The sequence below is a fragment of the Centroberyx affinis genome, unplaced genomic scaffold (genome assembly GCF_046629955.1).
Source record: "Centroberyx affinis isolate AG114_WGS23_722 - 3 ecotype Tasmania unplaced genomic scaffold, CSIRO-AGI_Caff_v1 ptg002750l_1, whole genome shotgun sequence".
Classification (NCBI taxonomy): Eukaryota; Metazoa; Chordata; class Actinopteri; order Beryciformes; family Berycidae; genus Centroberyx; species Centroberyx affinis.
In genome coordinates, this window is record NW_027280913.1 from 114594 (window position 1) to 132493 (window position 17900).

General features: G+C 40.6%; 1 protein-coding gene across 1 annotated transcript; it reads left to right on the forward strand.

Moving 5' to 3' along the window:
* Positions 1–958: 958 nt before the first annotated feature.
* On the forward strand, positions 959–17365 carry LOC139657759 (semaphorin-7A-like). The gene is made up of 14 exons (XM_071535699.1): positions 959–1148; positions 3268–3401; positions 3819–3875; positions 4058–4156; positions 4762–4855; positions 5505–5612; positions 5986–6128; positions 6584–6762; positions 7799–7910; positions 8466–8658; positions 11212–11327; positions 11715–11860; positions 14397–14464; positions 15534–17365. Exons 1-14 carry the CDS (start codon positions 1004–1006, stop codon positions 15887–15889), a joined length of 1950 nt encoding a protein of 649 aa, XP_071391800.1. The 5' UTR covers positions 959–1003; the 3' UTR covers positions 15890–17365.
* The last annotated feature ends 535 nt before the right edge of the window (positions 17366–17900 follow it).

Consider the following 17900-nt stretch of genomic DNA (forward strand, 5'->3'; position numbering starts at 1 on the left):
TATACGTGTGTAAAATCTTGCGCTTTTATTTTGAAGGCTAAACGCCCAAACCTAAGTCTTATTCTTATTTGTACTGGCGGGACACAGCCCAATGTCCCCCCTAAGGACTGGGCCCTGAGCCCTCACAGACTTAATCGACGTCACCTATGTGCGCAGCTGTAGTGCCTGAATGCAAGTCATGAGGCTCAAAATGGTATAGGAGGAATGGGACAGCACTTTGTGGTATCACAGGTTGCCTTGACGACGTCAGACATTGATATCGCCTGTCAATTAATCAATTTGTAATTTACTCTTTGTTTGCGCTTTTGGTACGGAAGAGGATTAGGGCCACATGTGAAAAATTTATTTGAGTTCTGAGTTTAAAGTCAGAATTCTGACTTTAATCTCAGAATTCTGACTTTAAACTCAGAACTCAAATAAATTTTTCACATGTGGCCCTAATCCTCTTCCGTACTTTTGTAAATACCAAAGAAAATAAAAAAATATTCATTTAATTGAATAGTTTTTTATAGTTTATTTATAGTTTTTATAGTTTATGTAGAATAAGCATACAGTTATGCTATAGATTGCTACTGACTATTTTACCAAAAAAAATTTAAATCATGATGGAGATGGGTTTGCATTTTCGAGGGCATATATAGCAAATGGCGCCATTTTTAATGTAATGTGAGTTCTTTGAATACAGATGTATTTCCGAGGTGGCAATCTGAATCACTCGCAAGGGCCTGTTCTCCACCCAGCACACTGTTGGAGGGCCTGCTCTCTCTACAGCCCCCCTACCCCATGGGCCGCACTGCCTGCACTGTCTATATTTACGCCCCTGCCTCGCGCACTTACCGATTTCACAGTGGGACAGCCCTGAACCCTCGCGAACTTGTCGGGACCGCGCGTCAAAGTCCGTGCGTCTGTGAGTGCGGATATTTGGGCCAGCCTCTCTCCGTGATCTGATCGGGGTGGGGCAATAAGCGGCTGGAGGAACACAAGCCTCGCTGTAAGAGTTTAGATGACTAAAGTGATGATATCGGATCTAGCAACATATAGGAGAATGCTGCATTTATTGTTAAACATACATTTCTTGTTGTCATGCCTCGTCAATTTGTCAGAGGCGAACTCTACGCATTTACCAAGGATAACATTTACAGACAGAGGTAAGATATATTTGCTTCTTTTCCTCCAAGACAAATAAATTGAAACATTAAATAGTAGCCTACAATTAACATCGCGATGAACGTGTCATGTAGAAATGAGGTGAACATTTTTAAATGTTTTCTGATGTTTGAGGAATGTGAAGTTTTTGTTTAGTTTTGTTTTTTGGTCAGCCTAAAGTGTTCAATTCGTTCTGGACACGGGCTGTGGTAAACAGACTGGTAGCTGTCAGTTCTGCAATGCAGTTTAATCAGCAAAGTGGACTATTGGCAGTGAAGAGTGGACAGCATGTCAGTAGGCTATATTGGCCAGCTTTCAACCCCTAAAGAACAACAGTAGTCTCATAGTTAATTATATTTATGTAATTAACATAGTTTATAATTTAGATAGTTCATTCATACAGCTAGTTCATTTATATTCCCTGTAGGGATATTATATTGAATTTTGTAGTGATGCCATAGAGATATGATGGTGATAGGCAGTGGTGGAAAGTAACTAAGTACATTTACTCAAGTACTGTACTTAAGTACAATTTTGAGGTACTTGTACTTTACTTGAGTATTTCCATTTTATGCTACTTTGTACTTATACTCCACTACATTTTAGAGGGAAATATTGTACTTTTTACTCCATTACATTTATTTCACAGCTAGTTACTAGTTACTTTTCAGATCAATATTTTATATTTAAAGCATTTGATCATCTTTATAAATAACTATAAAATAGCATTGTTATAGATTAGACTACCCAAAAGTATAGCTAAATTGTTAAGATTAGCTTCACGTTGACAACTTTAAAATGCTGCTTACATGTACATGTATGTCAATAAATCAGTATTAATATTCCAATAATCATCGGAAACTGTAGTGTGTATTTTCTTGTTATGGAGGGGTCAGAGCAGAAGCAGACAGTGACCTGAGGTCAGCTGTAAAATGTCCCTTATAATTATTGAGGTTGAGGATGGGAATCAGGCTGCTGATCTCTGTGCTGAAGCTGGCAGAGCAGACCTCAACATTAAACTGTTATTATTGTGATTGTTGTGACTGTCAATACAAGTGTATATGTACACATGCGGGACTGTGGGTCCAATGGTGTAAAATTAATAATGAAAACAAAAATAACCTTTATTTATAGCGTACTTATCAAAACAGTATGGAAGGATAAATATAAATGTAAGCAATACATAAAAACATATAAACATGAACAAAGACATAGAAAAAAGAATACAAAATATTCAACCATCTGGGGAATGATCCAATAGGATCCGGGTACAAGGAGGGTTAGGAACATTATGCAACCCAACCCAATATATCAACATACTAACCACACCAATAGTACGCCAACAAAGTAGCTGCAGACAGTTTTTCAATATCTATGTGCTCTGAGAAGAAGGTAAAAACTGAATTGAGAGGTGAAGTGGCTTCTCCTCCGTGATCTTCTAAATTTGAATATTTGGAATTAATGTGGAGTGGAGAAGGGGATGAAGAGAGGAGGAGGGAAGGAAGGAAGAAGTGAAGAGGAGGAGGAGAAGGATCAGAATCAGGGGTTCAACTTAATAGGGAAAGGCCACTAAATTTAAGACTTCATATGTAATTCCTATGGGACACTCCAATCAATATTGTGAACATGAACAACTCCAACAAAACCTGAAACCAGAGAACTTCTAGTCAAATTTTAGACAAAAAGGAAAAAAAGGGTAACGGTAATGTTTCAATGATGGGAATTATCTGGAGATATGGTACATCCTCTTCTTCAGAACTGAAAGCAATACTTTAGAATAAAGTTGACTTGGAAATAAAAACTCAGACAAGCATGCAGGTCCACAAAATCACAAAAATCACAGCTCCAGATTTTATACCTGTTTTTTTCCCCATCTCCTTTTTAAACTTTTTGGAACGCATTTGTAATCTTTAGATAGCTGTTAGTTTGGCCAAAGTGAGCGTCCCACAGACTTTTATAGGCTACTGTGCAAATGCTGTATCAAGGTTTTTCACAGCCACATTCTCATTGTATCTTTATCCAGAGTGTCAGTTTTGCTCTTAGTAGTGTCCTTCCACCAACAGATTTGTATTTGTGTCTTGCACAGGCAAAATGTATCATTCACACGCCTTTTTGTTTTAGAGAAAGCGTTCAAAAGGTTACGTTTACCTGGACATGGAACGCCCATACAGATTCTCCAGGAAGGACAGCCGGACACTGTCACAGCTGCAGGACAAAGACACCTTCACTCTGTCGACTTTCAAAACCTTCACAAGGTACTGTACTGTATGTATGCAGGTATGTTGTATTACTGAATGCTGAATGTATGTGTATTTGTAGATTGCGCTGTATGTGAGGTCCTGTTGTGCGTATGTGCTGTGGTACTGTGTAACTTGGCAAAATGTGTCTGCACAAATTTCTCTGACACAAATTCCTGTACATTTATCGTACTCGGAGAACAAAGTGATTGCTATTCTGCTCCTGATCCATATGCCTGATATGGAATGTCAATACATTGAAGTTCCAATTTGCTGAACAATGATTCTAACAGTTTTTGGAAATGATTAGGAGTTCATTACTTTACTGCGACCATCTTGGGAGGCAAACATCAAGTGTTTGCAATCAAACTACAGATGTCGTAAATCCATAATGATATGGAGAAAAGTGACAGACTTTTATATTTTTCTTTACAGTCTCCTGTGGAAAGGAAGGTGTTGTGGGAGGTATGCACCAGTGATGCCACATCACGAGTGAGTATCTTACGAAGGTGATTTAATAGAGACAAGGACAGTACAGTTGGATCTGATCATGAGTGATGGTTGAATCTTTGTTGTTTTGTTATTCTACTGTTGCACTCACTGTGACCTACCCCGGATGTGAGCTTCAGCTGAATACATGACATGTAACCTAAATGTTTGCTTTTGTTCTTCAGGCATGTCATTACAACATCACTGTGCTTCACAAGAGGAACAAGGCCAACCAGCTGTTCCTGTGCGGAACTGATGGCAAGGAAACAAGTTGCTGTAATATGGTAGGAGACAGCAGAGCCATAACTATTACTCACTGCTCTTAGATCTAACAAGAGCAGTGACTTAAAGTGGTAATCACCTGTCAATCAAACAGTGTGTCCAGTACTGTGACTTCTTTTCCTTGGACTTTATGTTGATGTGGTTTGAGTTTCTGTAGGTGGCGCTCTGTTCTCTGTCTGTTCAGCCATGGTGCCACTGCTCATGCTAACTACCCAGTTCTTCTTCTGGGTACATGTAAAAGACATCACTTCCTCTGCGTCAGAGCATTTTTCCCAGGAAAGAACTACCACACACCAGGTGTCTAGAACAGTAAATGCAAAGGTTTTCATGAACTGGATATAGATTGAATATTTTTTGTGCAATATCAATCAGCATTGGCCATATGGACATTTATTTATATGAAAATGTCACGGATTATTACTTGCAGGAATGTTTAGAAACCAGAGTGTCCATGTCTGCCTTGTAAATAGGAAAGTTTCCAAGTGACCTGCCTAGCTAAATATAGGCTAAATAATAATAAAGGAGTTGTAATTACAAGTGTGCGCTGTCAATACTACTATTTTGGCTGTTGTTGGTCATTTGGATTAACAGACTTATTTCCTTGCAGAATATATCAGAGCCGTCATCTTTGTGCACTCCCTCTGAACACATGGCAAACATAAAGACAAGCATGAAGGAAGGCGAACCGTCTGTCCTTATTGGTGAGCGCCTGTACAGATATAATGTTTCTTTTCTGATGCATATTTGAATTTCTGCTTTACCTGTTTCACCAGAGTACTGCAATCCTGTCTAGAAGTCTGCCTATATCTGTATTTAAGGCTTTTGCTTTCTTTAGCACTGCTGCTCTGCATCACATTCACACAGTTTGACACATTCACACCATGGAGCTACACCGTGCAACCACAGTACTTTAGTGTTTGCCACTGAGCAGCTCAACTACAGAGTGTGACTTCTAGAAAGTTTCTGCTTTATCAGTTCTCCCTGTAGTATGTCTTCCAAAACACAGCCTGGACTGTGATCAGAGATACAGATTAAAGCTGCACTAGACAACAGTAAGTCAACACCAATCCTGTAAGGTGACATCAGTAAACTGCACACAGCACACTGGTCTGTGATGCTTTATACCAAAGAGATGGGAGCGCTCGAGTTTTTATTTCGCTATTATGACTTGATTCAGCACTTTTTGTGTGTGGCACTTTTTAATGCTGTCAGTGGTAGAACAGGACAGACTGGTGTCTGGAAAGAAGATGTAATCTGTACTGTAGGAATGTCTGAAAGTCATTATTGTGTTTTTTCTGCTAATGTGACACCACATCATCACAGGTAATTTTTTTTGTTTTGTCTTTCCAGAGTCCGCAGGACATGCAGACCTCTACATCACTCACTCCGGAGCTCAGGACTCTGTTGGCATCCACAAGTTTGGGGAGAAACGAGTCAGACCAGCGAACCACGGAAAGGGTATAAAAAACATGTTTTGCATGCTGTTTTTCCATCATATCTGCTTTATATAACAATTAATTTGTTCTCTTTCTTATACCGCCCCACTTTCATCAGCTGTGTTCAAACAGAAATAGGCCAACTTTGCTTCTTTATTTTGGGTTTTAAAAAGCTCTTCAAAGTCGTAAATTTGTTTTTCTGAAACCTACAGATACCCTGCCTCATAAGACAATTTTATTGTTGCCGCAACCTTGTCAGTGTTATGGCAGCAGATTTCAACCCATGCTTGATTAATGACAATAGCCATCAAAGAGTTGGCTATTTTGCAGTTATGTTTAATCTGTCTACCTCCTAAGGCTATGGAAACTATCCCCTGTGTTTTTTCTGTCTGCAGAACAGCAGTATGTGGGTTTGGTGCTCAGCAGAGGGAGAGAGGATCCACTGCAGGACAAAGTATATGCCTTCTATAAGGAGAAAAACACAGATTTAGCCATTGACAGCGATATGTGGCTGCCTTTCGTGGCCCAGGTTTGCATGGTAAGGGCCATAAAAACAATCACTGTATATTCCACTGTCTATTTCTACCCCTATCTATCTACCAATATTATTTATATATTATACAACACTATTTATGTATCTGTCTGTCTTATCCAGTGTATTCTCGTCTATCAGACCATCTGATTTACGTCACATCACAGCGTTTGAGTTTTGAGCTAAGATAAGATGAAACTTTACTGATCTCTGTGGGGAAACTGGGTTATGACATAAGCAAAAAACAAAAGAAAATGTACATAGAAACCCCAACATTTTTATATAAACAAGAATATAGCAATGGGGATTATTCAAACATATGCACCAACAATTGCCACATGAGAACATGTTGAATGTATGAATGACAAGTGATGGATAGTGTGCGCAGAATAACAGCTGTAGACAGAATGAAGGCAGAATAGAGAGCCAACTCTAACCCGCCGATCCTCCTCGGCTTCCAGGCAGATCATGGCGGGCCCAAGAACTACCTGCAGTTTGTGTGGACGTCCCAGCTGAACGCCAGGCTCTTCTGCGGAGACCCCGACAGCAGACAGCACTACTCTGAGCTGGTGGATGTGGCTGCCTTACATGCAGACCAGTGGCAGGACACCAGGGTATACGCACTCTTCAGAAATGAATGGTAGGACTCCATTATCAATGTCAAGTAGAAACAGTTCTTGGAATGATTTGATGAGCAGAATTATCAGCCCAAGGTTTTGGGATGGTCCCTTTTGAATCATATGATCATATGATGAAAGGCAGTCACAAGTGTGCAAGGTAAATGACTGTGACTGTGACTTTTTTTTTTTTTTTACTGCTAATTGGCAAACCTCAAAGTACTTTTAACTCGTGTCTTGATGTAAAAGCAGGAACAGATAGTTAGTCAGACAGTTAGTTAGACAATTAGTCGAGGAGAAATAAAAGTGCAGATGTTTAAAGTACTCAAATAGCAGAGTCACTTGTTATGTCTACCTGTTGAAGCACTAACAAGGCACTGTACGGTAAACTTTTACTTCAATTAAAAAACGGTAAAAAAAACAAAAATCTGTAACTATAAACCATAAAGAGGATGGGAAGTGATTACAGGGCACTGCCTGGTTGACTTGTCTTTCATAGTTTTGCTGGTTTGTGAGTAGTATGCTCCTATTTTCCATTTCTTTTCAGAAGTTTTGTTCCAAAATGAGACATCTGCCATTTGAACAACAGAGACTCTTAGAAAAGATGGATAGCACAAAATTAAAACAAATTAAGAGTCTTTGTAAAGGATGCTGGTTAACTTCAATCTTTGGTTGACAACTGAGATACTGGATTTTTATTTAGCGAGGAAAAGTCCACACTTTTCCCAGCTGGTCTGGGGAATCACACCATCAGTCAACATTGATGAATTGTATTTTGGAAATTTACTTTTCAATTCAACTCTAAGGGTCTCTGTTTGAACAGATGAGTGTTTTGAGTCTGTAGAGTGTGTTGCTTTTGCTTCCTCTGCGGTAGAACATCCTGTATTAACCAAGTTCAGTTCCTCTTTCTAATTTCAGCTCTCACATCTGAGCTGTGCTGCTGTCTTTCTGCCAGCATGGCCAAAATCTTTGCTGAGTTTCCTGCTGTCTCTGTTGCAGACGGCTACAACAAGATGTGAAACAGCTCTGTATAGACTGACCCTTTGTGTCTCTCTACAGGGGGATGAGTGCTGTGTGCATCTATACAATAGAGGATATTGACAACATCTTCACGCAATCCACATTCAAGGGGTACGGCACGGGCATCCCAAATGACCCAAGGCCTGGGACGGTACGTGTCATAGTAATTTGTCCAAAATGAAAAAATAGAACCACTCATGACTCATGGCATAACTATTGAAAGTACTCACTATTGAATAGTGAATATTACTGGGGCTATTGTCTATCAAATCAACATTTTAGAGGAAGCAAGACCTTTGCTCAGTGAACATGACCTAGCATTTTCTCCCGAAAACTTAACACACAGTTTTCAAATTACACCATTTGCATGATCTTCAGCAGTTTTAAAGACATCGCTGCTGTCATGAAAATACCACATTACCGCAATTTTGGTCTTATTTGAATGCCGATGTCAACATTCATTTCATGTGCTGAGTGAGTTTCATATCCATTGGGCCTCTGAAACCTGGTAAAAAAAAACCATTGTATTATTTCCAAAATACATGGGAATCAATGAGGAATTGCATTCTTTATTCATTCCTGAAAAAAGCAGATAAATGATTTTTGTCTGGTGAGAGAGACAGATTCATGTCTCTACCACTCTTGTACTGGTGTGCAACCAAATATGCTTTAACTTGAAACGTCTGACCTTCCCTTCTTTCTTCAGTGTGTGGTGGACAGCACAAAGCTTCCTTCTGATGTCCTGAGGATAGTACACAAGAACTCAGAGATGGAGGGCAGAGTCCTGCCTCTGAAGAACTCCGGTCCACTCCTCGTTAGTCACCACCACTACACTCACATCTGCACAGACAGTTTCCAGAACAAGAGGAATCAGCACACAATGCTGTTTCTATCCTTAGGTGAGTAATGTTACACTCTGCTGAAGTGATATGACTCAAGCAAGGTGAGAAGGTGAATCAGAGTAACTTTATCCACCAACTACAGTGATTGTGCATGATTTTTCTTGTTTTTTGGGGGGTTAAACCAGTGGCGGAACATCATGGAAAATAACATAGTAACATAATTAGATAGCCCAGTCGAGTTTGACTCAAGACCAGGTCCAAAAGGGGTCAAGACCAAGAGCAAAATTAACAGAGTACATGTCTTTCCAGATTTAAAAATAATTATTAAGGAGTTTCTTAAGCATGAACAGATATGTAGATCTATCTGCAATTGCACTCTGTAATACCCTTCAATAGCCAGTTAATCAATCCATAGGAACTGAATGCATAGAAGTTTGAGGAACATTACATACTCATGTTGAAATCCCTTAAATGGTTTGTAATGCTGGGGAAAATAAACCACACACCAATTAAATTACCTATTTTATAAAAAAAAGTTTCAGATTGGCAGGAAAAAGTTGAGTCAACATCCAATAGTGGCTGAGACCAAGACAAGTCAGAGTCAAAAAAGGCTTGAGATGGGACTCAAGACTGCGACAGGCCTAGAGTACTACAGCCCTGCATACTGGTTGCCTGGTATACAGGCAATATTTCCCCTAAGCCATGGGAGAGTCTGCAGGTTTTCACTCCATCCAAACACTACAGCAGCTGATTTCATTGATTAGCACCTTCAGCCAGAGCAGGACGAACTAATCAGTGAAAGCAGTAGTGGTTGGAATGAAAACCTGCAGACTCCTCCGTGGCACAGGACTGAACAACAGAGGCTTACAGGGAACAGGACCTCGCATTCAGTCCATGTGGAAAGTGCAAGACATACCATGGACCATAGACTACACTTATCACTCCACATTTATTCTCTCAGCATTATATCACCATGGGCATTTTGAGCAGTGTGGCATACAGTAAGGGTTGCAGTGGCAGAGAGGGAGCAGTGAAACGTGTAGATTAAGAAATGATCAGCCAGACACTAGAAACCTCCAGCCTCTGGCTATGTAAGTAAGACTTGTTTGAGCTGAGATGGCCCACAGGCCCTTGCTTGTCTCCTGTTTCTGTGGCATGAAACGGTTTATGCTTGTACCATTACACCATACTTGACAGGAAGCCAGCCCCAAAGAAATGGATTAGACCAAAGCCACATCTTCTAAATCTGAAATCTGAGAAATCTTCTTTGGTATGACTCAGCTTCCATACCTCCCAGTATGGATCCCACAACCTCCTGGACAAAACACTAGTGCCCTGTGGCTTACATCCAGTCTGTTTCTTAAACTGAACACCAAGTAGGGAGGTATTGTGTTCCATGTTTTTCAAGTGTCTGGTATGACCTGGCTGGAGATTGAAGCCCAAACCTCCCAAAATTGAACCCTTACCCCTTTGGACCGGATGACGGTCCATTTCAGGCACTTACACCCAGTCCATCTCTTTAGAGCTGAAAGCCAAGCAGACAGGATGCAGGTCCAAATTAAGTTTTTGGCATGACTCGACAGGGAATTCAACCCCAAACCTTCTGGTATCAAACCACAGGAAAGGACACCAACCCATGCAAGGGACTTGCCATCGAGATCGAACTCCAAACGGCCTAGTGTCAGGCCTTCAGCTATGGTTTGTGGCTTGGTGTCCGTTAGCCAAGCCAAGCCAAGCTTATGGGAAAATCTCTCATGAGAATGCAGTTCACAGAATTATATTTCAACACATATGACTTTGAGGAAATTCAGGCCACATGTGGGTGTGATTACACTCTTTCGGAGTTTGGCCTAGATGACTGCTCTTTTTTTAAATAAAACTCTCAGAACTCTTGAGCAGTTTCCGCTGTTGAGAGGAAGAGATTGTATTATTATAGGAAATCAAACAGTCTGGCCAAATATAGCATAGGCAGTTCCTTTTTAAAGAGTTAAGGATTTTTTTTACTCACGCACATTTACACAATTACTTGTGTTACTGTCTTGTTGGTGTTAAAAAGCTGTTAAGCAAAGCAGGGTGAATCAAGCCACTCCTTACAACCCCTGTCATTCCTTATCATATTAGGTTGTGCTGGAAGAGTCATATAAGATGATGAAACATGAGATATGTGGGAGAGAGAGAGAGGGTGTGTGTGTGTGTGTGTGTGTGTGTCTGTGTGTGTCTATGTCTGTACTTCCATGTACTATCATTGTGAGAACCTATTTGAGTTTTCAACTTTTGCGAAGTGAGGTCATTTCAATGGGCTGTTTTATGGTTAGGACTTGGTTTTAGGGCTATGGTTAGAATTAGGATTAGGTTAAGGTTAGGGTCAGGGGAGAGGGAATGAATGTAGTCAATGGATGGTCCTCATGAGGATAGAAGTACAAGGATATGTGTGTATCTGTGTGTGGCTGGGTGGGTGGCTTGGTGGGTGGCTGGGTGGGTGGCTTGGTGGGTGGCTGGGTGGGTGGATGGGTGAGTGTATGAATAAGAATGTTTAGACACTTACTCATCCTCCTTTGTCAGTGCTAAATACTGCATTATAGCCGCCTCTTATTATATGCCTTCCCACAGAGAATGGAAGAGTTCACAAGGTTGTGGAGACTAACACCACAGCTTTTTTCATTGCTGAGTATCGACCTTTCAGCCACAGAGCTCACATCCTCAACATGATTCTTCATCCTTCCACTGTGAGTCAGACAACACCGCCTACACACCCAGTCCTCCCTACTAACACACATCTATGATGGGATCCTGCTACAAGACTTTTATTCATATAGAAATAAAGTCTAAAATATGAAGAGATTTGTTCTGAAATAAGACCATATAGGGAAAAAAGTGACACCCTCTCTTATAAAATGATTAATGGTGTAAAATGAAGGCAAAATATAGTGCTTTTGAAGGAAGGTAGGGAACTTACATTGACTGACAAAATTAAAACTTTTTTCAGACTGTTTTCATGTATGTGTGATCAGGGAAGAACCCCTGGACGGCACTGACTGTCTAATATCCAGTTTTTATTAAAAGGCCAATATCGGTGCCTTGTATCGGTCTAACCCTGCTCTGGATCCTTGCAGAGGAAGCTGTATGTGAGAACCAGCAGTGAACTGGTCCAGCTGGACGTGGGGAGCTGTGCCCACTATGGAGACAACTGTGAGGAATGTATCCTGGCCAGAGATCCCTACTGCGGCTGGAAGGACACCCACTGCACCCCTCATACACCGTAAGACCCCCTATTTACATTTGGAGATCTTCATTCTACCTCTTGACAAAAAAAAAAAACCCTCGAAACCCCTAGATGTCAGCATTGAGGTGCTTACATTCGTGATTTTGCATAGGCATAATAACCTAAAAACCTATTATTGGGAATCACAAGAAAGTTTCAGAGTGACAGAGACACAGAGCGTCCCCGTAACCATAGTAACTCACTCTCACTCCTGCCTGGTGCGCACGGCACGAGAGGAGAGGGAGAGACGCAGAAGAGCCGCTGACTGAGATTACTCTGAGCAGCATGCATGGGAATAAATTACAATATAATAGATTTGTGTATATTTCTCGCTTTCCCCCTGATGGTCTGAATAACTCGCTGCTGCGCGGTGCTGCTCTTTCTTGTCTGTCCGTGCTGTCAGTGTCTCTTTTCGCGGCGCGACGTTATCAGTTATGAATTTGTTTTTCCCTGTGTGAGAAAATGGACTTGGCGTGAGAGCGTGTGAAAAATGTCAATTGCGTGAGTCTCACGGTCAATGTGTGAGAGTTGGCAGCCCTGTGAACTCGCTTGACATTATTATGTGTCGTTCCGGCCCACTTTAACCCCTGCTCATAGCTCATGTTCATGTCATGTCAAGTTGATAGCCAACACAAGACATTAGCTCACAAATTAGTAAGGCTTTATAGTAATGAATTTCAGGCAGCAATTTTTCAATTTGAAGATAGAGCGTTTTGGAGTGAAATTCTTCATTTCCGTTTAAAGATGCTAGATGTAGAATTTTATTTATCAATAAATCATTGCCATATTTATTTGGAGACATAAGTCTAATTGCTGTAAACAAACAAGGCCATCGAGAACAGATGATTGGCAGCCTACACTGCATTTTACATTGTGTGCCACCAGGTCAGATTTGGTAGGAAATCTGCTAGATTGCTCGATGATACAAAGGGAGATTACTTTATGGCACAAAACAGGAAGATGCCACACTGTTTCTCACAAAGTACAAGTAGCAACATCCCCTTTGTGACAGGAAGCAAGAGAGTTTATGTGAAATGCGGTCTTAGTTTTGAGAACAATTTTGCTCATGTTGTCTTCCTGTTTTTGTTGGTTGTGTTTAACCATTACAAGGTATGTGTAGGTTTCAGGTGGCAAAACCAGTTCATTCCAGATACATAGCTAATGAAATAAAATATGGAAAGTATAAGAGAAAGGACACCAGGAAATTCATTATTAAGGGACATTAAGTCCTATTGTGTTTCGTAAAGCAGATACAGTGTATATTGCACTGGACATGCAGCACAAAGAAACCTGTCATACATAGTGAAAAAAAATTTAAAATTAAATTTCAGGGTTTTTTTTAACATTAAGGATCCATAGATACACTGGTTTATTTCTCCAGGGAAGGGTTTATTGCATGCTCTTTTTTCAGTGCTATGCTGCTTCAAATTCATATACGATATAGAACAGGATGCTTGGCTCAGAATTAGATCACTCTCAGGGTGACACAGCTTTAGCTACACACACTTTGCACACACAGAGCACTACACATGCTCACAGATGACACACATTCTCCTTCTGTGATGTGGTTGATGATGATGATGATTTCCGGTATGAGGTTAAACTACTACTGTGGTTTCCAGTCCAACCAGCCCGTCTTCCCAACAACCCCAGTTCAATGTGTTTCATTGTTAGTTCATGAGTTCTACCAAGAGGAGATACATAAAAGAAACAGGCTGAATGTGACTGCAACAGGTTGGCTTAGATGTAGTAAGGCTGACTAATAACCAAAAGGTTGTTGGTTTGATTCCTGGCACTGACAGGCGGGAGTAGGAAGATGGCTGGTTCAAAGTGGGGGGTCTGCCCTGCAATCTGATGTTACCAAAGACATGCACTTATATCAGTGTGTATGTGTGTGTGTGTGTTTACCTCAGGTTGGATAGAAAAAGACAGGTTCCAGTTATAAATCCTGTTTAATTGACTTAATTTCCTGTTTTGGAAAAATACTGTATATCTACACATTAGATTCAAGTGGGACTGCAAATCAATCATGTATAATCATGCATCGCATTGGAGAACTGTAGAATTAGGCAAATATTGAAACCATTCAGTTTCATTTCATTCATTTAGAATGCCTGTTGTGGTGAAAATACTCAAGATGCAGGGTTGGCTAGTAACAGAATAATACGTACTGTTGCATAATGTTATCTAAAAGAACAGTGTAATCTGATTACATACACTTGTGAAAAACTACGGGTTACTTCTATACTTTTGAAGTGAAACGAGGAACTCAGAAGGCCATTTAAATAATGGCAGGCGTTTTGTATATAAAATGTGGCACTGAGGATGTCAAAATTGCAACAAAATTATTTAATCAGATGATTTAAATCGCCCAAATCGAGACCAAAAATTTTTTTTTGTTATTTAGTCCTCTGGTTAGTTGTGAGTGGTTTCATTCAAGAACATCAGAAGTCATCAGCATAGAAAGACATTCACTACACCTGTAACTTCACACGTAGATCTTGCTCACTCAAATGCACTTTTCATTTCACAGTGGAACACTGCAGGATGTGGAGAAAGGGAATCACACCTTGTGCCCAAAGATGCCAAAAAATGGGAAAGGTAAGCTATGAAGATGATTATGCATTACTTTACTGCATAACACTTGGTGGTGGTCACACTATGCACCAAAGCATCCAAAAATTTGCTTTGCCTCTCACAGCAGCAAGCGCACTATTTTAAAAGGGATGAGAGGAATTGATTTGATTGGCCATGATTGACGCCAGCCCCTACCACACCTACACAATTTATTCCTCCTCATACAATGCCTTTTACAACAGGTGTGCCACTGCTGCGCTACTGTCTCTAGTCACGAATTTACCAAAAATCTGTTGGTCACACCCAAGTGCGATAGCACTGTGAACTTGATCCTGCTAATCATATTTTAGATGTACAACACGTGAAACATGCACACATAACATACATAAAAGGGGTTTTTATCTGATTCTCGAGAAGTCTATGTGGGTGTGCCTTTGCCAACTAAAGCCCCAAAAATAGCACAGAGCATCAGCGCTTGAGCTAAGACATGGCCTGAATAGGCAGAGGCACAAGTGCAATTTTGGTATCAAAAGCCCAATTTGTATCCACACCCCCCTCTAGTGCGCTCCCCAGCCCATTTCGGCATAACTGATGTCATAGCAAGCCACAAAATTACCGAACAGGCCCAGATGGAAAAAAATCTGCTTGCACCCAATGAAATTGCTACTTTGCCGGTCACTGCACTTGATCGGCGCCGGCAGGAAAATAGCACCCTTAATATTAACACAACACTGACCCCACCCATGAGAACAGGTCTACAACTTGGTGGTGTTATTTATCCAGACAGGAGAAGACACGCCTGTGGACATGAGCATGAAAGCAAACACAGAGTGCAAATCCAAAATAGCGTTCATCAAATATATAAAACTTGTTGGAGGTAATAAATAGGGAGCTTTAGAGGTTCCGCTCCCTGTGTGCACTCATGGTACTGTAAGGTGCTTTGGATAAAACTGCCTACCAAATGGCAATATTGCTGTTGAGCTTTTTGTTTCACACATCTGCCTCTGAAATCCTTCCACTGTAAAACCTTATATCTATGTAAAAACACTAATCCAGCAAACAACAACCAGACCTCCTTGTGTTCTGTTTTCAGTGTCTAGACACTCTTCTGTTAGGAGTGGAGGAGAAGCTGCAGGAGGCATCACACTTCCCTTGCAGTCAAGGTATTTCCTTCGGTGCCTGGTGTCGTCCCACCACGCTGAGTATACCTGGCATCACAACGGAAATGCAACAGCCTGCTGCCCAACGGAGCAGCAGTGCCTCCTTCTGATTGACAGCATGGGTCCGGAGCAGGAGGGCACCTACAGTTTTGTGATGGTGGAGATGGGCTACACCAGAACCCTGGCAGAATACCAGCTACAGCTGGACAGCAGCGCAGCAGGCCAGGCATCAAGCCCACTGGCCTGGGTTTGTCTGATGGCTGCGGTGATCATGAGTCTGTGCTGTTAGCCCCAGGTATCCGTACAATAACAATACAGTAGCTAGGGCTGCACAGTTATGACTGAAATGATAATCCTGATTATTTTGCTAGAAATTGTGATCACGATTGATTTTATGGCACTTTTATATCAGCATCTTGACATATCAACTGCAATAGTGTGAAATATTTTCAACAGCAGTAGAAAATGTAAATTAAATGTTGGCATATTGGCCAATATGGCCAATATGCCAACCTTCTACTATATTGATTGTGGAAATTAAAATTGGCATCTATGATCTTACGTGATTAATTGTGCAGCCCTAGTAGTAGATCGAATAAAGGTTAAAAGGCAGATTTTCAAAAGAATGTTAAGTGGAACATGGGTGGAAAAGGCCAGATGTGCTCTTTCTCTCAAATTTGGATCTGGGATGATCCTTTTACACTCCACTGCATGGTACACCTCACCTCCTATGCCTTGTGCCATACACACAAACAATTGATTGTCAGTTTAACCGAACATTCCATAACTGGAGACTTTTAGCATGACTTTCAAAAAACACCAGCACAACAGAATGTTACATGAAGGCTGCAAAGGCTGTTTGTTGTTTGTTTGTTTCTAATTATCTTTGTTTTTAATTTTGCCGCTCTAACTCCAATATCAGTGCAGAACCAGATGCTAGTTACAGTTTCTTGGACTTTTGGTAACACTTTATTTGGATAGTCCGATGTTCATAGTCAGTTATCAGATTACAACAAGTAGATGTTCACCAAAGTGTCAGTTGCCTATTTACTGCATCTCTACAGACTATGTAACCCTGACCCCATTTTTAAACCTAACCCTATTTCTAACATGAACCCCAAAGCTTATGATTAACCCAAGCCCAGACACTGAATATCTACAGACAACCTTTCACACAATTATGATTAATTCATTGAACACAAGTCTCGTATTACTATACAAACACATTCTTTTGAACCTGCAAGTGTATTGCATCAGTTTCCTGCATCATGTGAACGTCCTACCCATAGTTTCCTACCTTGCATACTACCTCAGACTTGCTTGACAGGCTTTTGGTTACTGCAGCTGTTCTAAGCCATTTCCTGTGTCAAAATCGCTCCATTGCTCGTTGAAAAAGAGCAAAGTGCACTTTGTACAATGCTGGGGAAGTTGAAATGTAAAGTTAAGCCATCTTATTTAACCCATCCTTATTTTTCAGTCAAACAATGTAGTGAGAGTCGGCATAGAGGTAGTGAGAACACTGTGATATTGAGGTTTGACGTGTGTTTGATCTTATTGAGCATTAAATGTTATTCCTCAGGGAGTTCATTTGTATGTACATGTGAATAGTTTTCTAACTTTGCTACTTTGTTGGACTGGTTGCACTGGATTAAGGAATCTTTAGCACTTTATTTTTGATATTTGACAGTGTTGATGGAATTAGTTTTCAGTATATTTAAGTGCCTTCCAAGCAGATATATCTAACAAACAATAAAAACCTGTTTGACCACTTACAGTTGCTGCTTATTTTTATGTCAATGCAGCTCATGTCAGACCTCTATCTCAGTCTCTCTTGCTCTCTGTCTTTCGCTCACACATTTTACTCTCTTTCTCCATCTACTCTTAAAAACTGTCTGAAATAGTGGCATATTCATAAAGACCCTAACCCCATCGTTAACAGTTTTATACTAGCCATTTTACCAGAACAGTTTTGTTTTTTTATGATCCATTTATGGCCTTGTGGGGAAATATTGGAGTGATGGGCCCGAGATGTCAACATCACACAGAGAATCTGGAATTGTGAAATGTTTGCTTGGTGCAAACCATGGACAAGTGCAATCTAAAATCTGGGTGAGGAGAGTAATTACAAATGGGGTATGTTCTCATTTCACTGCTCTTGAGCAAGACACCTAACCCTTCCAACAGCTGCTGTGAAGCTGCCCAGTGCCCAACTAGGAGTGAACATGTTTAACTTGAGTATGAAGCAAGGCATTGCTGATAAAAAAGCAGTCTTCTCTGGATAGATAAATTTAGAAACTATA

What these genes read in the sequence shown, in the direction of transcription:
- LOC139657759 (XM_071535699.1), top strand. Translation starts at nt 1,004, where the DNA reads ATGACTAAAGTGATGATATCGGATCTAGCAACATATAGGAGAATGCTG. An exon ending in CGAACCGTCTGTCCTTATTG is followed by an intron (nt 4,856 to 5,504) that starts GTGAGCGCCTGT and finishes TTGTCTTTCCAG; the next exon opens with AGTCCGCAGGACATGCAGAC. An exon ending in TCGTGGCCCAGGTTTGCATG is followed by an intron (nt 6,129 to 6,583) that starts GTAAGGGCCATA and finishes CTCGGCTTCCAG; the next exon opens with GCAGATCATGGCGGGCCCAA.